Here is a 24,863-nt window from a genome sequence, read left to right on the forward strand (position 1 = left end):
AATGCAAACTGCAGAGAGCTGGAGAAAACAGCTGGGTGTGTCATTCATTGCCTAGTTAAATAAAAAGAATGTTTTTTGATCCTAAGTTGGCCTATATATAACATGAAGCTAGTCAGTCCTCATTCCAGCCACTGCCATGAGCCCACAGAAAGAGTTTAGTGTTAGTTTTATTAATAAATACCTCCCCATTTTCAAAGCACTATAAAATACATTAATTAAAACTCTCTTCTCTATTACGCATAGTCTTGCTGTAGTTGCAGAGAAAAAGCACTTTAGTAACTGTGAGTGGCTGCAAGTTCTTGCCTCCGATAGTCAAGCGCTGACATAAGGCCCAGGCTTACAATGTAATTCCTGAACGTTGGTGCTTCTCCAGGCTACAAGGGTGGGCTCCTGCCATGTTCTCCTGGCTGGTCTCCGCTTCTTAGGTCAGTAGTCAGAGCAGAACTTTGGTGACCACACTGGCTCAGAAAGTTGGCTCCACATAGTGTATTGTTGTCTTAACAACAGGGGAACCTGGATCATCCCAACACTTCCAGTGGCTGCAGCTTTGATTAGGGTCTTTTTTTTCCAAATAGGTGCCACGCTCGCACCATCTTCCGCAGTCTAGCCAAATTAGGTTTAGGCTGGAGGGAGAAAAATTGAAAAGCACTAAATCATAACTAAGTAAATGAGCTTCAATGCCTCCATACTCTTTGTCCTAATATAGTCATTCCCAAGTTGTTTTAATGTCTAATTCAAAGTCCCACCTGACTTTCAACAGAATCCTATTTCATAATTTAATATAGCACAGTAATAGAAAAAGGGAAGGAGTAATGACTTTTTTTTTTTATTTAAATGCTGCTCTTTTTTTTTTTTTTTTTCTTTTTTTTTTCCCCATTTTATAGCATCTTAGACTTTGGGGAAGTATACATTTGTTTAATTAGCATCTTTACCACTAGTAGAATATCAGAATTGACATGTTTTCCAAGTTTTACACTTAAAAACTGCTAACACTTTAAATACATGTTTAACTTCAAGGACTAGGGGACCCCATTCAAGTCAATGTGACCATTCACATGAAATATGGTAAGATCCTTGCTAAAGCGTTTGCAGGACAGAGGTTTAATGTTCTGAAGTTTTATTTTATTGGTAACTGCTATGTAAAAATCGAAGTAAGATGCAGCCAGTGGTGATGGTTTCAAACTGGCCCACTGTAGTTCTAACAGACACATGCACGACATGGCTCTGATAATCCAGAGTATGGATTATCAAAGGCATATCTGTGTCCCACACAGTACCTGCTTTTCCTGCGGTAGATGGTCTGTGTCTGCAAGAGGCATCATGGAAGGTCTTCCATGAGCACACTGGAAAGGCAGCTGGCAAGATGACAAAGCTTCAATAAGCCTGCAGCTCTCTTCCAGAGTCAAATGCTCATTAAACTTAATAGCTCCTGAAAAAAAAGATACAAATTATTGCACGTGCTGCCAAAGAGAGTTCAAACCACCCAGCAGACTTCCCTCCATAGCTGTGTTTTTCACAGAAAACAGGGCAGCTCCCAAAGATTAGCTGGGACGCTGCAAAGGCAGCCCAAAGGCTGCAGTATGGCAGACTTAGGGTTTAGCTCAATTAACCAGCCTACTGCATAAGGATCAGCTTTCCACGACCTAAATGTTCACCTAACCCAAGTCTGATGGATGGTAAGATTATTAGGTTTTGACTTTCCAGATGACATTGCAAAATGCAATGGGCTTTTTTTTGTTTTCCTTTCTTTTTTGCGGGGGGCGTGTGTGTTACAGCTGAAGATGCAACCAGTTCGCAAATAAAAAAGTACTATGGAACTGATAACAGCTGTTGCCGTGGTTTAGGTTTTATCAGTTCTGTGTGCCTGCCACTGACAGGCATCAGTTCCAAGACCAAATGGTAGCCCTGCCACTAAGTCCTTTCTCACAAGTGAGCACTTAATGACACCCAGAGCAAATCCAAGAAGAACATTAGGGAGTCATTTCAGAGATGTTTGAAATCTCTAGCCTTCAGAGATGCACAAGACCATCTGCAATCTGCCTTTCAGCCATGGGACTTTTTTTAGATATAAAAGAAGATAAATATTGTCTGCCATTTGCAGAATGCAGTGAAAATAGATGCTTTTGGTTCACATTTACCCCCTCAGCGTTAATCTTGTTAATGCTGAATATGGCACAGGAACTGCCACAGAGGCTAGAGCTACTGCAGTCTGTACCTGTAAGGTCTGCTCATTTCTAGGTGCTGGAAAGCCATAGTCCCTTAGAAGATGTAAATTCTTACCACGCTCCTTCCAAAAATACTTCAAAGGTCACAGGCACACTTAAACTAGCACTTTTGATACTTATATGAAATAAAAAATGCTTTTTGGGAAGAGTGTCTTAAGTCTTCTTTCCTGCTTGCTTTCAAGCAGATTCCAGCAACTACCCTTGCCCCCTCATAGAGCTGCTGTTTGAATGGTTTAGAGTTCACATGGATGAGTGCATCTCAGAACTGTATTCTATCTGTGTTTCACACGAGGGTTGGAAAGTTATTCCCATACAGGAATAAATCAGAGCAGTGTTGCTTGTCCCTCACAGTGCTGTCCATAAAAAAGACCATTATCTCCTCATCCCTATGTAACACACAGTCTGTAATCCTGGAATTCTTGCAAACACATTCTGAAACCACCTCCCCAGGGAGGATGTTGTGCAGAGACAGAAAGGTTTAAAAAAAAAAAAAAAAAAGAAAAAAAGAAAACAGTACAGTTTCCCTACCATGACAGGCCTGGGAAGCTAACACCTTCAGGAACGTCAGAGGCAGTGTCCCTCGTGCTCCTCCTCCTGTGGTCTGCACTAGCTAAAAGTCGTAAGGAAACATCATCTTACTTTCCATTTAATATGAGAAAAAGGAAGAACTGTAACACAAAGGAAACTAAAAATGAGGAAAAGCTAGTGGATTATCAAGTCCACCTCTTTCATTTGAGGCTTAACACACTTATTCCCTTTGGTTCATGTAGAAAGTTTTGCATTATTATAGTCAACAGACAGCAGCAACAGACAGCAACTCACCTCAACTTGTTCTTGAATAAGCTCCTGGAAAGAAAAAGGTAATATCATCAGCTGCTATTTCTGCCTTTCACTGCCCATACCCTGCTTTGTCCACATCTGTATATAATTTACTGTGTAAGTGCCAGAACTGGGAAAAATTATGCCATTGCTAGTACACTGACCACAGTGTGAAAGATTGAGGTGCAAGTCCTGACCTCTCACAAGTATCTTATCAGACTTTAGACTAATCACTTGGTTTCTCTCTGCATCAGTTTCCTCTCTGTAGCATGGGTATAATGGAACTCATATACCTCAGAGTGCAATGAATGTGTGTCATCTTTGAACAGCTGCCCTTTCTTATTTGGATAATAGTCCATGTGGATTTTGTTTCTGATGTCTAAAATGCAATGAATTCATAATCAATCATGAATAGGTGCTACCAGTCCTCATTAAAGTAAAAAAGACTGCAGAATAGATCTGCCAAAACAATCATGAGATATCAAGGCGTCAGCTAAGAATAAGTGCTCGTGAGGCACAGACCTGATCCCCTCCTCCACCACTTTTGGTGGTCTTGGCTCCCAAATCACACCAGGAGAGTGCATTTTGAGTGCTTCCCGATTACAGCAAGGTTGGAAAAGAAAATTTAATGAGATGAATCATCTTCTCTGTTTCTTCTTTTCAAATCAAAAGGCATGTATGGCAAGACCGGACTAATTAACAATGGCTCAGCCTAGTGGCTGAATATGGTACTCCAGAAATCATTTTTAAGGAGTCCTTGAAACAGTTACGATTGTGGAGAATTGTTTACAATGGAAACTGCAAGTAATCAGTTCAGCAATTCCTTCCTCAAACTGCAGAACATCTGGAACAGCAGCTTTTAGAAAGCTGCACTACCCATGTAGAGATTTCATGAAAACAACTTTAAATCCTAACAAATAATATTTCTGTATCAGCAATATTAATCATTTCACTGTTCATTCAAGCATTCACGAGCCCTACAGTGTTGAAACACCTGGACTATATACTATTTTTCTTAGCTTCTCCGCTAGTCCAAGTCTGAAACAGTCTCCTATCATTTCTGTTGTAGATCAGAGATTTCAGTTGTGGGACTATTTAGCTGCTAAAAGGGATGGCACCCACATCTTTCAAGGGACCTCACTGTCTCCCTCATAACAGAGATACTCTAATATCCTGGGCCATTAATACAGAACAAGTATCACAATTTCACCCATATCCACAGCTAACCTCCACAATGCTTTTAGTGACAGGTTGTCTTTTCCGTCGTATTTCATTGGCTTCTCTTTCTATAAAACACAGCGGCACTTTCCTCACTAGAATCAAGGAACTGTTGGTCTCAGGAAATGATAATTCAAGACCCAAGTCCTCTAAATTTTTGTAACAGCATCTGAGGAAAAAAAAAAAACAACCAAGAAATAAGACATCAACCACAGTAGCTATGTCTCAACAGTATGCGTAAATATTTCTGTAGTCCCCATATATGTTTCTTCCTGCAACAGCTTCCAATCTCTAAATCCATGCATCACGAGATTCCAAGTAATTTTGCCCTTTCAGCCTACATTCAGCCATGATTTTTCACTGCAATCAACTGTGCATATTTCATGTTCCACAACCACAAGACCTAAGAGTTCCTGTACTATGTGAAGAGAAGCTGCATGTCTAAATTTATAAATCCGTCTTTTCTAAAGATGCACAAGGTGTCTGGTTCAACATATAAATACTCCAAATATTGAAATTACGCAGCATAAAGACTCCTTTAAGTCTAACCTAAAAAACTGTCATTTCAATTCACATGTAACTGCAAATACTTACAAAGAAAAAAAGTTTTCTAAGAAATTTATGCTGGTTTAATGAATTTTATATCCCATTAAGGAAAGAGAACCCAGGAAAGAGCAATCTCTAGTTAATCTGACATATGTTACCCTGTGGATTGAAAAATACACACAAAAATGGGACTTCACAGTCAGATGAGAACTTGTCTTCAAAATGAAAATAACTAACAATATATAGTTTATTTTATTAACTTAAAACACTTAAAACAAAAGGTGATGAAAGTCAATTTTAGACAAGAGATTCTTTGAACAAAAAAGAAGGTAATCTAAACTTAGTAAAATCAGTCACGAGAATAGTACAATTATTAGCCTCCATATGGAGATGATTTGTGTAATTCCACCCCAAAAAAAAGAAGACATGTATAGCCTTCAGTAAGAGCAGAGAAAGACAGAAAAAGCCCATTGTGGTGAAATGACAGAATCCAAGCAGCTATTGAAGTCAATCAGGCCTTTTTTTTTTTTCAGGGGGGGAAAAAAAAAAGGAAGTTCAAGAGAGTCAACAGAACAATGCTTAGTAGACAAATAACAGAATCTAAGCTGCAGGTGAACCAGAGGTCCATCTGAACTATTAAATAGCAAGCATAGCTGAACAGAAAGGTCTTTTAGGGACGTTAGTTTATTTCACTATATCAAACTTCACCACAGAATATAGTCATACTCTGCCAGCAAAAATAACAACAGAGTTTAGATTTTTACATGATACTTTTTATTTGTAACTTTTTCATAAGGATAGTCTCACAGAGTGATTGTAAAGAGATGAACTGCCAATAAACACTGATAAATTGAAGAGCAACATAATAAAAGCACCAGTAAACTAGCACCAGCATATGCCAGCATCAGTAAGCTTCTTGAACCAATTATCTTAAGCTATAACTGAAAACCACAACTGGCATCTCACAGTACTGAATAATTTAACCAGTATCCTTAAAAGAAAACCACACTTCTCTGACTTACTTTATCTTACTGATTTTTGTAGTATGTTTGTGATTTAGCTGATGAAGAAAAGTAGCTCACAGAATTTATTTGGTCTTTCAAAAAGCCTCTAATGACACCTCTTAAAAGTGGCTAGAAATGCAAAAAGTTGTCATGGACACAGAAGTAACATTTGTCATGATTTAGAGACTACAGAAAAGAGGTATGCTGGCAACAGTTGGTCAGTGTATCTTCATAATTGTTTACTAATGATGTGTAAAAAAAGAAGGGGCATGGTCAAGCAGGCAATTCTGTAGAAAACACAAAATTATTTACGTTAGCTGAGACTAAAGATGATGTTGAACTCAATCAGAACTTAAAACAAGTAGAAAAATTATGAATGAAATCAGTAGGATGAATAAAAAAGGTATAACAAAAAATGGACAAAAATGGACAGAAAAACTGAATTCACTGCTCCTGAAGACAAATAAATGCAAATCATCAGGAATAATTTGATCTAGTTGTACATTTTGTTGGCACACAAATAGCAAAATTTTAAAAATACCCCACAAACAACTCTGTTTCATTGTCATGATTATTCAATAAACGAGCAATTCATGCAATCAGCAGTAGCCAAAAAAGCAGACAAAATATCAGGTGTGGATATAATAGACAGAAACACAGGCACAACTGCAAAGCTACTGTATAAATCAATGGTATACCCTCACTTGGTATTTTGTACTCAATTTTGGCCATCCAGTCTCAAAAGCAGATATATCAGAAATGGAAGACATTAAAAGATAAGTGCAAAAATAATTTGAAGTTGAACAAGAGGCATTGTAAATACTGTGATGTTAGCAAGAACATCATTAAGAGATGCGAACAAAGGCAACCAAATATTCACAGAATCACAGAATTTTCAGAGTTGGAAGGGACCTCTAGAGATCATCTAGTCCAACTCCCCTGCTAAAGCAGGATTGCCTAGAGCACATTACTCAGGACTGCATCCAGGCGGGTCTTGAAAATCTCCAGAGAAGGGGACTCCACAACCTCCCTGGGCAGCCTGTTCCAGTGCTCTGTCACCCTCACCGTAAAGAAGTTTTTCCGTGTATTTGAACGGAACTTCTTGTGTACTAACTTGTGCCCGTTACCCCTCGTCCTGTCACTGGGAACCGTTGAAAAGAGCCTGGCTTCATCCTCCTTCAACCCACCCTTTAGATACTTGTAAGCCATAATAAGGTCTCCCCTCAGCCTTCTCTACTCCAGACTAAAGAGTCCCAGCTCTCTCAGCCTTTCCTCATAAGGCAGATGCTCCAAGCCCTTAATCATCTTAGTTGCCCTTCGCTGGACTTGCTCCAGCAGTTCCCTGTCCCTCTTGAACTGGGGAGCCCAAAATTGGACACAGTATTCCAGTTGTGGCCTCACCAGTGCAGAGTAGAGGGGGAGAATGACCTCCCTCGACCTACTGGCCACACTCTTCCCTATGCAGCCCAGGATTCCATTGGCCTTTTTGGCGACAAGAGCACATTGCTGGGCCATGGATAATTTACTGTCTACCACAACCCCCAGATCCTTCTCCTCCGAGCTACTTCCCAGCAGGTCCGTCCCTAACCTATACTGGTGCCTAGCATTCATTCTTCCTCCCCAGGTGCAGGACCTTGTACTTGCTTTTGTTGAACCTCATTAGGTTCTTCTCTGCCCAGCTCTCCGGCCTGTCCAGGTCACACTGGATGGCAGCGCGGCCCTCTGGGGTGTCAGCCACCTCACCCAGTTTGGTATCATCAGCAAACTTGCTGAGGATACACTCTGTCCCCTCATCCAGGTCATTAATGAATATATTAAACAAAACCGAGTATCGACCCCTGGGGGACACCACTGGTTACAGGCCTCCAACTAGACTCTGCCGCTGATCACAACCCTCTGAGTTCTGTCCCACAGCCAACTCTCAATCCACCTCACTGTCACCTCATCTAGCCCATACTTCCTCAGCTTCCTAATGAGGATGTCATGGGAGACAGTGTCAAAAGCCTTGCTAAAGTAAAGGTAGATGACATCCACGACTCTCTCCTCATCCAGCCAACCAGGTATAACATCATAGAAAGCTATCAGATTGGTCAAGCATGATTTACCCTTGGTAAATCCATGTTGACCACTTCCAATAACTTCCTGTTCCTCAACGTGTTTGGAGATGACATCCAGAATGAGTCACTCCATTACCTTCCCAGGGACAGAGGTGAGACTAACTGGTCTGTAGTTCCCTGGGTCCTCCTTCTTGCCTTTTTTGAAGATCGGAGTGATGTCAGCCTTCCTCCAGTCCTCAGGCACCTCTCCTGTTCTCCATGACCGTTCAAAGACGATGGAGAGTGGTCTAGCAATAACATCCACCAGCTCTCTCAGCACTCGCGGATGCATGCCATCAGGGCCCATGGACTTGTGAATGTCCAGCTTGGCCAAGTGGTCTCTGACACGGTCCTCTTCAACTGAGGGAAAATCTTCCTCTCTCCAGACCTTCCCCTTTGCCTTCAGAGTATGGGATTCATGAGGGACAGCTTTAGCAGTGAAGACCGAAGAAAAGAAGGCATTCAGTAACTTGCCTTCTCTGTGTCTTCCACCACTAGGGCACCTGTCTCATTCACCAGTGGGCCTACATTTTCCCTAGTCTTCCTTTTTCTATTGATAAACTCAAAGAATCTCTTCTTATTGTCTTTAACTGCAGTAGCCAAGCTGAGTTCTGATTGAGCTTTGGCCCTTCTCATTTTCCCCCTACATAGCTTTGTTATATCTTGATAGTCCTCATAAGTTGCCAACCCCCTTTTCCAGAGAATGTAAACTTTCCTTTTTTTCCTGAGGTCCAGCCAAAGTTCTCTATTTAGCCAGGCTGGTCGTCTTCCCCGTCTGCTCATTTTTCGAGACAAGGGGATGGCCTTCTCCTGCACTTTTAAGAGCACCTGCTTGAAGTATGCCCAGCCTTCCTGGGCACCTTTGCTCTTCAAAACTGCCTCCCAAGGGACACTCTCTACCATGCTCCTAAACAGGCTAAAGCCTGCCCTTCGGAAATCCAAGGTGGCAGTTATGCTGGCTCCCCGCCTTACTTGATCAAGAATTGAAAATTCTATCATTTCGTGATCACTCTGCCCAAGTCGACCTCCAACCTTTACATCCCCCACAAGACCTTCTCTGTTAACAAACAGTAGGTCCAGTAGGGCACTTCCCCTAGTTGGTTCCTTCACCAGCTGTGTTAGGAAGTTGTCTTCCACACACTCCAGGAACCTCCATGACTGTTCCCTCTCTGCTGCGTAGTATTTCCAGCAGACGTCTGGGAAGTTGAAGTCCCCCACAAGAATAAGGGCAGATGATTGTGAGACCTCTGCCAGCTGCTTATAGAATACTTCATCAGCTTCTACATCCTGATTGGGAGGTCTATAACAAACTCCCATCACGATGTCTGCCTTATTGGCCTCCCCCTTAATTCTTATCCATACACACTCAACACTGCCATCCACACTGTTAAGTTCCAGACATTCAAAACTGCCCCTAGCATAGAGGGCCACCCCACCACCTCTCCTTCCTTGCCTATCCTTTTTGAAGAATTGGTAGCCATCAATTACAGCACTCCACTTGTGTATGTCCTCCCACCATGTTTCTGTGATGGCAGCTATATCATAGTTTCCTTGCTGTACAATGGCCTCCAGCTCCTCCTGTTTATTTCCCATGCTGCGTGCATTAGTATAGATACACTTCAGCTGGGCTAATTGTCCTGCCACTTTCTTAGGGGGACAAGCCCTAATTCGCACCTGATCATACTCAGACACTAATGTAGCTAGCAAATTATCACTACCCCTCATGTCTTTGCTGTCACACAATTCACCATCCCCCACCACCACTGGGACAGGCTGCAAGACCTTGCTAACACTTTTACCCAGAAGCACTGGTACACTTCTCCCAGGCACCACTTTTGTAATCCTGGTTTCATCCCCATCCCCCTTCAAACCTAGTTTAAAGCCCTATAGATGAGCCCTGCTAGCTCTTGTCCCAGGATCTTTCTTCCCCTTCGGGTTAGGCTTCCCCCACCTGTTGCCAGCATGCCTGGTTTCCTGTAGATGAGCCCATGATCAAAAAAGCCAAAGTTCTGCTGGATACACCAGTCTCGGAGCCAGGAGTTAATTTCCTGACTCCTCCTATTTATCCCCTCGTCAACCCCTGCAAATGGTGGGATAGAGGAGAACACTATTTGTGCTCCCGATCCCTTAACCAGCCGTCCCAGGGCCCTAAAGTCATACTTCATTGCCCTTAGACTTCTGGTACCTACCTCATCACCACCTACCTGAAATATCAGTAGTGGGTAGTAATCTGATGTCTTAACCAGAGAAGGGAGTTTTCTCCTTAATTCTGGCCCCAGGGAGGCAGCTGACTTCCCTGTGGGATGGGTCCGGTCTACAGATAGGGCCCTCTGTTCCCCTCAGAAGGGAGTCACCTACCACAATTACCTTCCTTTCTTTCTTGGTTGAGGAAGTCCTGAGGCAGCGGGGTGAGTGCCCAGCACTGGGCACCTCACTGGATGGATCATCCTTTCCATCCTCAATCGCCTGGTCTTCGATTTCCAAAGCCCCATACCTATTCTGCAAGGGCAATTGGGATGGTGAGGGGGGCTGTGAGGGGTTCCGCTTGCCTCTCCGGGGAGGGATCTGACTCCACTCCCCCTTATCCCTTAAGTTCTCTCCTTCCACCTGGTGACAGGAGGGAAGGGGATCATCCACTTCCAATGGAGCCTCTTCCTGCTGCCTTTGCCTCAGGGTATGGTTCCACCAGTCTATTTCGTTTTCACAGTCTCTGATAGTTCTTAACCTTTCTACCTCTTCCTTCAGTTCGACCACCTGCCTGAGCAGATAATTTACTTGATCACACCGTATGCAGGCAGTGTCACTGGCTCCCTGTGAGAGCAGTGCCAGGCTCAGGCATTCGTTGCAGCCTGAAACCTGCACAGCCACATGCTTTCGTGGGAGCTCGGTCTGAGTTCCCACATTCTTTCTTGCAGCAGCTCTTGACCGTTTTGGGGGCACGTTCTTCTCTTGTGGCGGGAGGTGCTGAATCTCTGCTGTCAGCTTCCCGCAAGCCCTGAGCCCGTGCCCCTGCACACCGATGTTCCTCTGCTTGCGCTTGCCCAGCTTGCGCTCAGCTCAGACGCAGGGCTTTCAGTGACCTACCTGCGAAAAGTTGCGCCCTGTTCGCCCCCTCCCGCTACGGTGCCGCAGTGAGGGCCTGGGTGACGCCCACTGGCCGCCCGTTTAGAACTGCCGCGCCTGACGTTGTCTCCGCCCCTGCCGCGTCAGCAGCCCGCTCCCGAGCTGCCGGTTCCGACACGAGCTAGCCGCTTTTCCCGGCTACGAGAGCCCTCAAAAGAGCCCTTTACCGGCCTTATCCGCCGTGATCCCCTTCCCCAGTGAGGCCTTACCTTCACTGAAGCTGGTCTCCTGGGCCTGGGCCTGTATTACTGAATTACATGAACAGGAATGGTTATGTTCTCACATTTTTCCCTAAGACAGGTGGAACGTAACAGTGCTTTACACTTCTCTTTGGAATTTCTGGTATTGGCTGTTGTCACACAAAAAAGTTACCAAACGGATACAGCAGTGATACTGTTATGATTGGAATACACCCAAAAAGGGCTTTACACCAAATAAATGTATCCCTATAATAGGCAACAATTTTAACGAGTAGTGATTTAAAAGCTGTTGAGTTTGCCAAAGGCATCACAAAAAAGAGCAGTTTGAGAATAGTAAGGTAGTCCTCTGACTGTTAAGATAGAACTTCACCTGAAAATGAAGCACAATGCAGGGAAAAAAAACCACAAATGCACGTGGCAGGTGACAAGTAGGCATTTGGGGGGAAAAAAGTCTGATTAGTGTCCAGTAGGTCTCCAATAGTCCAACAACAAATCTGCATCTAAACTCTCGCTGTACAAAAGTTAAATATCCTAATAGTAGCTAGGCCACCATTCTGAAACATTCGGGAAACTGTTCATTAGTTACTCTTGGCAAGCACGTAGGATTAAAGAATGCATTTTTGAAGGATTCACAATAGAAACTTTCCATACCCCATCCTGCTCTTCTCAAACAGAGCCTGTTAAATCAGTCACTAGATCGACACTATGGGTGCTGCACTCCAGTGTGCACTCCCAAGTCCTGAGCCCCAGACACTAAGATCTGTCAGAGACTGCTTTGGCACTCTCCTGGCCCACACATGAAGGTTTACTTTCCCAGGGAAACCAGAGCACATTGCAGCAGCACAGAGATGGCACACCACATGGTTTTGTCTTGAGATGTTGTAACGACCTGCCTGAGAAACACACCTATTTTCCTCAGCACAGATATAGCCAACTGATCTCGGCTCAGGAAAGAATCAACAGCTGCTTTCCTGAGCTTCACGGTAACCTAGCAATACATATAGAGATATAGATCTTCCTGGTCAACAGAGCCATTCCCAAAATTTAGAGCTACTGGCCATTACTAACCGTAGAAATCTTCTTTGTTCTTCTGTAACTTCAATCTCCAAAGGGGGAGAGATGGAGGAGGACAGTAATTTCTTCTTGCCATATGCTGCAGCTTCCTTCTCATAGGAATCTGTGAATGAATCGTTTAGAAGTATCCTCTCTTAGAATATTTACGCAGCCATTACCCTCAATGACCCTATGGTTTGGCATGTAGTCCTCTGTTTGGATTAAAAAGTGACCAAAGAATGCCTTCTCCTGCAACTTGTGGAGGACTGGGAATGTCACAAACCAGACATCTAGTCTCTGGGGAAGGGCTGGTTAATGCCACTTTGTTTTTTCCCACCAGTTCCAAAAAAGAGTCACCCTAAATAGCAAAAAAAAAACCTACTGTATATTTAGTCCAACTCACAGAGAGAAATTTTTCCACAGAAAAGTCTGATATAAATGGCAATAAAATACTATTCATCAAGCATTTCTCTATTCAGTCTTTAACTTTTTTTCAGTACCTGACCAAAAGGAGCAGAGTTCCTGGAACCCTCTCTGCAAGAACTGCGCAGTCTTTATTGATGAAAGAGAAGGTCAATGATTTTTAAGTACTTGATGGATGGCTATTGTGCTTTTTAATACTGAAACCAACGGCTAATGAGCTTACAGAGAAGACCATTATCCCTTTGCAAACAGTTTCAGATTGTGGAAATTTCAGGCTTTAAGCACAGTATTCAGCTAAAAAAGGAACCGAATGAACTATGCTCTTTACTCTGCATCCCGTGTCTTATTCTTCACAGCATAACCACATAATCTTATTGATGTTGTTCTATTTCCTCTTCATTGTTTTTCCTATCAGTCTTCCTGCTCTTTCATTATGTCAGAACTATTTTAGTTTGATAGTTCTGTGGGTAGGGAGTATATCTTCTATTTTTGGAAACACTGTAACGATTTTTAGCTGCCAATACTATGACTACTACAGATACTGAACAGTCTGCACTCTCCTAGGGATCAGGATAAAAGACAACAAATGAATATCCTATTGGTTTCATACACCCCAGATTGATCATTACAATAAGTTACTTAGCAAGCTTTGCCTTTCAGGCAGCTCGTTTGTACTTTTCTGTGCACTGATTATCTTTCTTGCTAAGATTATCTGAATTCTCACCTGCAATAAGCTGCTCCAAGCGGATCCGTTCATGAGCTGCATGCTGGTCCACCAAAATCAAGAGGTTTCCATCTAAACACGTACCACAAGAGATGAGAAATAGGCAACTTTGTACCAGACAACTGCACAGGTTGGGAAGAATGACCACTCTCTAGAGGCCACATTTAGAAGATAACTATCAGCCAGTTTTACAGAAATAAAGTGAGGAGGCAGCTGTGTTGGCAGAACATTAAGTCACTACAGAACAGAAATTTAGTGATCCAAACTGGCATTTAAATTAAGGTAATTAGATTAAGTCTGAAACTCTTGTCTATTGACATCTTCATCTAACCCCAGAATGAGAGCTGAGGCCACTCACAAGCTGTTCTGTTTAATAGTCTTTAAAAATGTTACGAAAACTACTGGGTTTGAATGCCTTTTTTGTACAGCTTCAGCAAGCCTCAACAATTAATATGTCCAGACACTGTGAACAGAGTCTGAAAGATGTTAGTAATTTGAGTACAATCTATTTTTGTAACACCAATCTGAAGGCAGTAGGAACATTCAACAATGTCCAAAATAAAGATAAAGAAGATCCAGGAAATTTCAAGTGAAGACTAACATTTTCCTCTACTCACAATATCATCCCAAGGCAAGAAGAGAATATAAACAGGACAGTGTTCCCTCTGCAGTCTAACTGCACCTGACAGCCACCTCAATTTCATGTTAATAACCACTCTTACCTGCCTGTTTATCCATTTCATTCCTAGTGTTGATTAAACAAGCAATAAATTTATTGTCCACTTGCTGAAGAACCTATAAGATACTCAGAAAAATCATTACCCAGTTATAAAATTATTTTTTAAATGAAAGTAAACAAAAGAAGATGACAACCAAAATGGATCAAGCACAACAAACAGCTAGTAGAATGATTAGGGGAGTGGAGATATTTTCCAATCCCAAAGGCTTAAAAAAATTGGCCTAGCAAAACTCAGACTGAGAAGGTATGTAATTACTCTCTATAAATACAGTGGGAGGTCAAATATGGAAAAGGCTAAAAGACAATACTGGCAGGAGGTTAAATGACCATAAATCGCTCATGAAACAGTTTACTCTGGAACTAAGAGAAAGTTTCAAAATATCCATGAAAATAATTCTGGATCAATTTTTTCAAAGAGAGTCATAAGGGCAAGAGCTCTAATTGTTCTAAGGTGGAGCTGGAAATTTACAGAATGGATTAAATGCTTGAGTAGAAGCCTCCTTGAGTTGGGAATTAAAGCTGTGCACAGCAACTCTGAGTATTTGATTTGCTGATATCACCAAAAGCACAATACTTTCAGTATCTTACTGTTGGATTTAAATTAACAGATCTGGTGTTAGGGAGGAATTTCTCCCCAGGTCACATAGATAGAGCTCACTCCAAATTCTGTCTTGCAACATGTGCATTGTTCACCTCCTAGGTAAAAATGAATAGATGATCCTATTTCTCTACAAGGATGCAAGATATTAATGATTCTTTTTATTCTTTTCCTGTGGAACGATGCAACATTTTGTGCTTTTGGTCTTTTCTACAGAGATTGTCAAAATTGTTATAGTGTACTGAAGGCAGTATTTAGCTTCTTCAGAGATGGGATGTGGTAACTTCTTCTAGCTTTACCTTCTTAAAAACAAACAAAGGAAAACATTACGCAGGTAAAGTTAATCACAGAACCACTCAGTAAGTTTTAAAGAACAGTTCTTATTATGAGTAAACAGAAAAATGGTACCTTCCATTTTCCACCTTTCCTCTCCTGTCTTTTTGAAACATAATTTGTTTACTGCAGTAACTTTATTTATTCCCGTTATTCTTGCACATGCAACATAAGCAAGGGAATACTTTGGATCCTTGTCCACCCTGGAGATCAACATTACCATGCCCCACACAGTTAGAACCTGCAATCTCAAAGACAGCAACCTGACTGCATGAGAATAATGCTAACTGGGCCTGTAAGCCTTTTGTCACTGGGATGCAAGAGAGGAAGAGAATCCACTTTGGCATTTCCATCCAGGCAAACCATAAAATAATGTAAGCTGAAGCCATACATTTATACTAGCTTTTAAGGTAACATTCAAAACATTTGCTAAAGAAGCACTAAACCAGTTAAACTTGATGCTAAGATGCTATTTTTAAGAATCACTTTTCAGGGGAGACATAAATCTTAAAGTGAAATTTCAAGTCTTTCCACAAAATCTGGGATTTACTTTTGAAACCACTCTGCTGAAGAACTAAATTTCTAAGGTCAATAACATTGGAATATACAGGACAGATTTCAGAGGAATACAAACTAAGCAAATGCCTACAATAAATAAAAAAAAATGCCCATTGGAATATCATTTAGTTAACGGTGTTTCTAAGCAGCAGTAACAGGATTGCCTCTTAATTTGATTTAACCATACAGTCAAGGAATTTTAGAGTCACTTGCAGATAGCTGACTAATCATGAGATGATACTAAGATTGGGCATGACATATGTGTCTGCTGGTATCACACAGCAACCAAGAATTCTGTTTGTGCTTGTGAAAATTAGGGATACGAACTATTTCCCTGGATACCTCTTTCCCATCAGGCAGAAACATCAGCAAATCCCATCTGCTGTGTGGGAATTTGGGGGTAAAAACTAGTAATAGATCATATTGTACCTGCATTGAATGAACCATGTCTTTGGTGAAACGATAAGGATACAAGATATTGTGAATTTTCACAGCCAGATTGTCAGCCTGACTGCTGGTCACATCAACAGCAATCTATAAAAACAGAATTACAGATCGAGTAGGCAATAAAGGATATGAAAAAAAACAAAAACAAAAACAAACCCAGACACACACACAGAATACACCAAATAAACCAGCTTTAAGAAAAACTGGAAATAACTCTGTATTTTGACAAACCAGTCTTTCTACACAAGAAAAGCACTAGCTAAAGATACTATCCAGCAATCCCTCCGCTTCCATCCCCATATACTTTTCCATCTGGATATTAGCTGCTAACTTCAATACATTCAGTCGATTTAAAGTACCTATCAGAAAACCTGAAGTTAATTATCAGCCTACGTGAGCTCTCAATGGATTGCATTACAAAAGATGTATTATCCTGAAATGAGTCAGAGTACAGGTCACAGCAAAAACTGAACAGAACTGTTCCTTTTCAGAAACTCAACAGCACGTGGTTTGCTACTCCATCCCTATTGTTTGCAGGTGGAAATGGTTACATACATATGTTTACACACACACAAGATGATGATTAAAGATAATACTACCTCATGACAACAAAGGAAGTTTTTCTAAAAGCTCCAACATTGTTTCCCTCTCACATGCTATAATCCTGCCAGGCTATAAAAATGAGTATAGTAAAATACACTTTTAAGATCCGTTGCATCCCAGAGAAGAAAGCTGGGTTATTTTAACTCTGTCCAGAAAGAAGACAGACACTGTATTACAGTTTTGCCATCCTTTAACTTTTGATACTAAGACGACTCTCTGTAGAGGGAAAGACAGCTTACAATAATGTTTTGCTTTTGAAATGATATAAGGCAAAAGATTAGCCTGATACCTGCTTCTCTCACTTTGAATAAATCTACAACAATGACATACATATAAATAGTCTATAAAAACACATAATGTCCAGGTCTATAGTTAATATATCGCTGAATAACTTATATGCAACAGTTACAATATTTGCAATTTTAGTCCCCATGTCAGGAAACAACAGAAGGCTAAACTGACTCCTATTTTAGCACGAGATGCAAGATAAAACTTACCTCTGGGCAGGGAACAAAAACAGGATTATCCCATTCTGAAAGCAATGACTGGAGAGACTCCCCTTCATCATCTAGGAAAGAACGCATAGATAATACAGGGACTACCACCATCCACCAATAGAAGGGGCATTGGGTACTTCTACCTCACACAAGTATTATTATATTTTTTCCCATCATAAAAAGGGGAGAACGTAAAAATAAAAAATGGAATATGAGACTGGGCTTCTTTATTGTTGTCTTTAACTCGGAAGAACACTGCAGCTTTCTGACTCCTAAACATGCTGCAGCACAATTCAACAGGCCCTTGAAATGCAGTGGAGGGAGAAGGAGGGAAAGAAAGACCTGTTTAGCTACCCACTCCCTCTGGACAAAGCCACATACCAAAAAGATGATTTCATCATTTCCACCGCAAAAAAAATGGTGAGGATTGAAACTATTTTTCACATTCCAAGGTTGGAACAAGTACAAAGAAGGGAGTAGGTAATCAGTCTTTAAACTACTGACATAATTCAACAAAGAACTGGGTATTTCATCCTGTAAATAAGTATCCCCTAACCTGCCTTCAACCCTAAAAGATTTTTTTTTTCCAGTTCTAGATTTGAGATGACTCACACGGTCCCATTGTTAACAGACCTTGAGTAATTCTGGGTTCCTGTTGGGACACCTGGGAGAATTCTTTGATTTTTTTTTTTTTCCTAACCAAAGAACGCTGTGTCCTGGAAAGCCGTCCCTACCTCTCAGATCCTGGCTTGCTAGAGTCTTCTCTTTTCGAGGTCTAGGAAGGAAGGGTAGCACAATCTCACTTCTAAAGGGATGGCACCTGAACTGAATCCCTAAACACAATATAAATTTACTGCTGCAGATTCAAAGGCATGCAAAATTACAAAAAGCTATACAAGTATTATATTCTTATAAAGGAGCATGTGCTTAGCCCTGTACAAATTAGAGTATCTTGCACATTTTGCAATCTAACATTGAGAAATGTATGTAAAAAGCTGATAATTATCAGACACACTCACATCAGGAAATGTATTATTTTAAAATATTACTGTGGCTTCTGCAAGACTGTCCTTCTTGAAAAATGGCTGCAGAGTTAATAACATAAGAATTACTTCCAGAATTAGTGCAATCACAAGTGTTATCCCCAAAGGAAAGAGGAGGTATGTAGTAAATTCTGTCAGATATCAAAACACTTTTAACTTCCCTCTTTTAGGGTGTGGCAAAACTGTCAGTCTATCACCACTCCTATCAATACTTAATACAGTTATCAGGAACTTGTAAAACTGAAAACTATGTCAGTGAGACCACATGAGATATCAGAGTAAGCCTAACAACATGTTCCTACCCACCCAGAAATGATTTAATGATATTACAAAGCAGCACTGTTATCGAGATTATTAAGAAAAGTGGCTCAGATTTCCAGCGCAGTGGTAAACATTTCACCCTTCCTTTGGTACAATTCAGACTTCTATTCTTTGTGAAATAATAATGAATTAATAAAGTTCCTTTCTACAAAGAAATTAAGGGTGTGCATTCAGGAAAAGCGGCTGAGTGATAACGCCAAAGAAAACCAGCTGCGTGCTGATAAGCTCAGTATGAAAAGGTTCTACGAGATGCTAGGCCAGTCCATAGACTCCTGACTGTTCCTCCATCCCAGTAAGGACCAGTGATGATCCTACCCTGGGGAATGAGAATCCTTTCAAGAATCCAAACTGGAAGCAGCATGGGAGAGTAATTCAGCATCCCACTGTCACAAAGCCCAGAATAGAGGACAAGATGGCCCGATGTAGTTCCTGGTAAACTGTGGCAAGTTGACAAATGCCACCTAATTCAGACTTTGACAGAACTTTTATAGCTATTATCATTCAAAGATATTATCCCTCAAGTCCACAGAAGCATCTATCATCTACGTGAACTGAAGTCCAGTATTTTATAGATAGAATCATCAACAAAGATTCATTTCCCTGCCTCTTGCTGCAGGGAAAATCCTTGTTCAGGACATACATTTTTCACAAAGCTAGGATTTTCTTGCCCTAAGGCCAGTGAGAATTCAGAGCTGGCAGAGATATTATTAATGTGATTTTTCTGACAAGTCATATCAGAAAAGGTGCTGAGGGTAATAATGTATCTACTTTATACACGCAAACCACATACAATTACCACACTTGAGTATTCATTTTCAGTTGCCTCAATTAGATCATTAAAATATATTGGTGTAATGACATATCAGTCAATAAAGTAATAAAAGTAACAAAAAATGCAAACGTAGCTGGCATAACAATGAAGACCAAGCTGAACTGGTATGTCAACCTACTATGAATGCATAGTATTAGGTTATTCAAAGAGGCATCTGATGGTGAAATGAAGCTTGATAAATTTTCCTGTAGCAATCAGTTTAATCAGTACAAAGATGCCTGAGTCTAACCTACAAAACCTAGCATTTCTGTTGTGCACATGGCATGTGACTGGAAAAAACAGCAGACGGTCACCGCTGTCATGGAAAAGAGGATATGGATTATTCTTACCTCCTTCCACCTGCCACCAACAAGCGTAATTTCCCTAAATTTGTGTATGAGATGCTGTTCTTAATAAATCACGGGCTTGTGAAATTGTAAGTCAACACCATGGAGTTACTGACACTACTCTAAAAAGCAAAATGAAAGCATACATAGCAAGCGAAGAAATTATTCCACTCCTAGACCTTAACAGCAATCCAAAACAAGTGTTCAACATGAAGAGACATAAATGCTGTGTTAGGACACAGTTATGTTTATTCCTATGACTAAAGAGAATTAATATCCTTTGCTTGGAAAATGTGTGAAACAACATGTTTGTTGAACTTTGAAAATCTAAGATATACAGGGTCTAGCCAGGGTCCAAACACCTTGTGAAGGTTTGGGAGGTCTGACCTTCAACCTAAGAGAAGCAAAAAAGCTGCAGTAGCCATCCCACCAAAGAATAACACCACTGACAGGGTTACAAAAGAGTGGCACCATTGATACAATGGAGAGTAACACCAATGATAAGGCTAAGAAGGAATAATGCCATCGGAGGTAAAAAAATGCAACACAATATATGTCTTCAAAGACTACAGACTATACATAATCTGAAAGCATAGGGTTATGTGAGGTATTCTCTTCATAAACATGAATGCACTATCCAAACATTTTGGATAGAAGGTCAAGTTCCACATCTCAGTGCTTCAGCTGGCTACTAAACAGCACTGAGGACAACAGAAACTCGTAAACCACAGAAATTTAAAGTGTTAGTCAAGGAGTGTACTTGCAAGTAATTTTGCCTAATAAAAACAGTGATGTTCTTCTCCTTGTAACAAATTTACTTCAGTGGAACGCAACAGATTAACAATTATTGTCATCAATACTTAAAAGGGAATAGCTTAACAACCGAAACACCCATTGCACCAGTGTTTCTATGACTGGTGACAAAGAAGGAAGTAAATGGAACAAACCAGAGGCTATCATGTTTGATTAGACAAATATTTCACAGGAGAACTATCTAGAAAGAAGTCTAAACTACTTTTTCAAAACAAATTATACAGTAGAAAATAAGGTCTATGTGACAAACGGCTGCATCTTCATTCATAAAATGCACCTATAGACAAACCAAGGAACAACTTTGAACAAAGACAAATCCATTGAAGGGAAAATCACCAAAGACTGAATTCTGCCGAGCCAGATCAGGAAAACAGAGAAAGCCAAACCCAACAGACAGATCAATAAGGACTCACAAACACCACACCACTGACAAACCAATACAGTGTAGTGTCCTGTCACCCCTGGAAAACGTCCATCACCAAACCACCAACAACACTGTACACGTCCTACAAAGCTGTAGGAGATGTAGCTCCTACAAAGTGTGAAGGAACAGCCTTCCAACATCTGCGGAAAGGAGACTACATGTTCTCAATGAAGAGTAGATTTATGTTCATTTTTCAAGGGTTGTTTTAAATTGTGTATGCAGCTAGGACAAAATGTTAAAAAGCACAAAAATTTTGTAGTACACTTAAAATGTATCCCTCGCTTTTATATAACAAAGATTTTATATAACTGTGATCACAGTAAATGTCATGATGCCCAGTCAGCTGCCTATTAATTGACAAGGTGCTAGCATTTCTTTTTATCGTCTTATTAAAAATTATCTTTTAATATCTTGAATGTTAATGTTTTACTGTCTCCATAGTCTCCAACAATTTCCTGTTTTCCATAGAGCTACTACATGTAAGGTAGTGGATATTTCAGTATAAACTGTCAGGTGCTGTCAGCAAGATATTTTATGCACGCAGCAGAACACAAACAGTTCTCCTCCTCCCATTTGTACAACGACAATCACCACCACCCCTCTTACCATTCTTTGAGACAACATTCACAGCCATTGTTGTTATATCTTGAATGCAGGCAGCTTGAAATCCTTCAGTAGGAGGAGTGCCATAGGTGCTCAGTCCAGTTGCTGTATTGATGTATATTGTCCTACCTGATGAAACATCAAAATCTTGCAGCCAGTCAGAACACCACAAATCATTCCTGGGATTGCCCGTGCTTGTGTTGTCTGCAGAGAATTCCAAGTTACTTGGGGAGGTCATATGGGGAACGTCAGTGTCTTTCAAATTTTGTTTTGAGGATTCGTCTAATGTACTTTTATAATTGCAGATGATGTTAGTACAATCTTTTTTAGCAGGTAATGATAAAATGATGCTTGAAGAGACTGTGTACTCCCCTTCTACGCTGCTGAGTGGGGATGGGCTGACAGTACTTTTCATGGACTCTGCTCTTGTACCACCTGATTGCCAGCATGTATCCCCCTTAGAAATGCTGTAATTACTTTCCCTCATCTTTTCCACTGAGGAAAATGTTTGACAAGAATTGTACAAAAAATCATTATTTGAAGACTCAAGATCAAAAGAGCAGTCATCTTTTCTACCTGAATCTGTTTGGGATTGTTCACCAAGTTGTTCTATTACTTTGTGGTCACTTTTCATTTTGGACAGTTTGGATGATAATGACCCTGGAGATCTTTTACAACCTGTATTTTTTTTACTAACCTGAGAGTAATCAGACAACGTCAAAGAACTCTGACAAAAGGCTTGTTTGTCCTGTGAAGTTTCTCCACTGCAGAATAAAGTCTCTACCAAAGAGCCAAAAACTTGGCTACTACTATTAGAATCTGTATCTTCCAAAGCCGGAGTTTCACAAGCACTCAAACTACCATGGTTGTCATTCTCATTCTTTGAAAAGTCACAATCAGCTTGTAAATTAAAAACTGGGAGATCGAATTCACTCCGCTCTGACAACGGTGTTGGTAGCGTACACTTGACTCTTCCATAGTATCTCCTGAACTTTTCTAATGAACCCAGCTGTGTGGACAAGCTCAGCTTCTTCGAGGGCTGAGATCTCGGCACAGCTATTTGTCTTCTAGTGCTTTTTATAACTTTATCGTGAGGAATACCTGAAGCAGTTGCCAGTGGCAATTCTGTGACATTCGATGTCTCATGCCTTTTACTGGTGGCAATAGGCATACCTATCCCCTCACTCACCTGATCTGACAAAGTTTTGTTCTCTAACCGCTCATTACCATCAGCAATGTATACTTCTCTGGTGTAAGGAGGTGTATATTCTTTATTTGTATTACTGGAAATATCCTTAGCATTTGAAGACTGAATTGGAAAATTCACTTTGTGGCCAAAAATATTCTTGGCACTGACAGGCCCAGGTCCACACTGCATGTTTAATTCAAGATTTGTTTCTGTTTGTTCACATTCATGTAGGGGCTCATTTTGCATAACATGTGTTGTGCCTGTAGAGCACAATTTTAACGGTATTGAACTAACAGCCCCTCTTCCAGAATCATCTATCACTTCAGCTGTTTCCCTGTCTCCTCTTCTTGCACTACAGTATCGCATCAATGAACTTCCAGAGACAGTTTCAGGTCCCATTGTTGTTTCAGTAGGGTCTTCTCTATCAGTCGGTGATTGAATAACATCATTATTTAAGATGTGGACCGTATTGCTTTTCTGTACTACTTTGCCTTGCTGGCTTCCCACGTCTTTTATGTAATTCTCTGTGCAATGCTGCAGGTCACCACAACTGTCTATTTTTCTTGTTTCTGATCTGGCCCCTCCACTAAAAGAGGAACGAAGATTTTCTGAAGGTTTCAAATGAGTATCAGACGTATTTTGGGAACTGTTGGTGTCTTTTGGCTCCTGCTCCGAGATATTTGATATAATGAAATCAGAAGCTGTGTCATCTTTGCTTAGCAGTGGAATCTCCACATTGTTGTTTCTACATGGATCAGACGGTTCAGCAATCTTGTGATTTGGGGCAATTTCAGTTTCCTGTAGATTTTTATCTGACTCTATAAGATTTGAAGGTTTTTTTCCAGTCACAGATTTCCTTTTGACATCTTTTGACTGCAAGTTACATATTTCATAGGAATCCACAATTTCATCACATGCTTTCTTAAAACTGTCTTGGATGCTGCTCTTGTCAGAGAGCGAGGGCTTGAGAGCTGCAGCATTATATAAACAAAAGTCATTATCTTCATTAAATTCTCTGATGTCCTCACTACATGGTTCAATAAATAAATGTTCTCGTTTCAAAAATATTTTCACTCCTTCTTCTATGCAAGTTAGAAGAACGTCCCAATTCTGGAACTCGATTAGAGTTTTTGCAGGTTCCAGACACACATCATAGTCACTGTACGCACAGGTCACATTGAGAATAAAGATCCCGTACAACTCTGGGCCACAACGATGGCGACCAGGGCTTGAACTAGCCTGTCTGCTCGCAGGGCCACTTTTTGCCTTGCAAATGACACTTTCCTTTCTTAATAAAAAATCAATTAGCTTATGTAGTCTCGTCTTTAAAACAAGCCTCCTATTCACATACAAGAACTGCATATTCTTGTTGTAATGTCCTTCAGTACTGATATAACCACTTAGCTCAAATCCCCCAGACTTATAATTTATTTCTCGTAACTTCTGGGATCTGCCCAGTCCATAAATTTGACAAAACCGGGAATATACATCTCTTGTCTTAGGGAGTTGAAGCACCATAGAACAAGAAGCATCGTTCCTTAAAGAGAGTGAAACAGAGGGGTGCATCAGCGAAATAGCCTCTACTTTCTGTCTCACTCTCTCAAATTCCAACACAGGACCCATACACTTTCTCCTCACCGGTAACTGATGGAACAGATTACACACAGTGACTGTAGTTCCACCACTTGGTCTGCTCAATTCAGCTTCGCAGACTTCCAGTGCTTGCCCATTGTGAAACAGTTTCACAAATGTGTTTGCTGTCCTGCTGGTCTTAGATGAAACTTCCACTACGCTGGCCATGTTGGCTATGCTTGCCACAGCCTCTCCTCTAAAGCCATAGAACTTCAGGTTCTCCAAGTCTCCCACTGAGCTGCACTTGCTGGTGAAGTACCGCTTTCCCATTGCATTTAAGTCCTCTCTCCCCATCCCGGAGCCATTGTCCACCACCTGGATCTTAAAAGCTTCCAAATCCACCCTGATAGCTACACATGTTGCTTTGGCATCGATGCTATTGAGGACAAGCTCCTCAACGCACTGCCCCAGAGAGTTGATAGTCACTCCAGAACGCAGCCTGGCTCGCACATCTTCCACCAAACATTTGATCAT

The 24,863-nt window shown here is 41.0% G+C and overlaps 1 protein-coding gene across 2 annotated transcripts; it reads right to left on the bottom strand.

Moving 5' to 3' along the window:
• Positions 1-149: 149 nt before the first annotated feature.
• MLH3 (mutL homolog 3) lies at positions 150-24,863 on the bottom strand (the record flags this gene model as incomplete). 2 transcript variants are annotated; one of them, XM_082485255.1, is made up of 11 exons in its annotated part: positions 150-623; positions 1,278-1,429; positions 2,754-2,835; positions 3,048-3,071; positions 4,272-4,431; positions 12,300-12,408; positions 13,432-13,503; positions 14,154-14,226; positions 16,089-16,193; positions 17,207-17,277; positions 21,572-24,863. In XM_082485255.1, 11 exons carry the CDS (start codon positions 24,861-24,863, stop codon positions 552-554), a joined length of 4,212 nt encoding a protein of 1,403 aa, XP_082341381.1. In that variant the 3' UTR covers positions 150-551. The 2 variants fall into 2 exon arrangements, with proteins under 2 accessions (XP_082341381.1, XP_082341382.1); XM_082485256.1 differs by lacking the exons at positions 14,154-14,226; positions 16,089-16,193; positions 17,207-17,277.

This window comes from Vanellus vanellus, assembly GCF_965231255.1.
Source record: "Vanellus vanellus genome assembly, chromosome: 6".
NCBI classification, from domain to species: Eukaryota; Metazoa; Chordata; class Aves; order Charadriiformes; family Charadriidae; genus Vanellus; species Vanellus vanellus.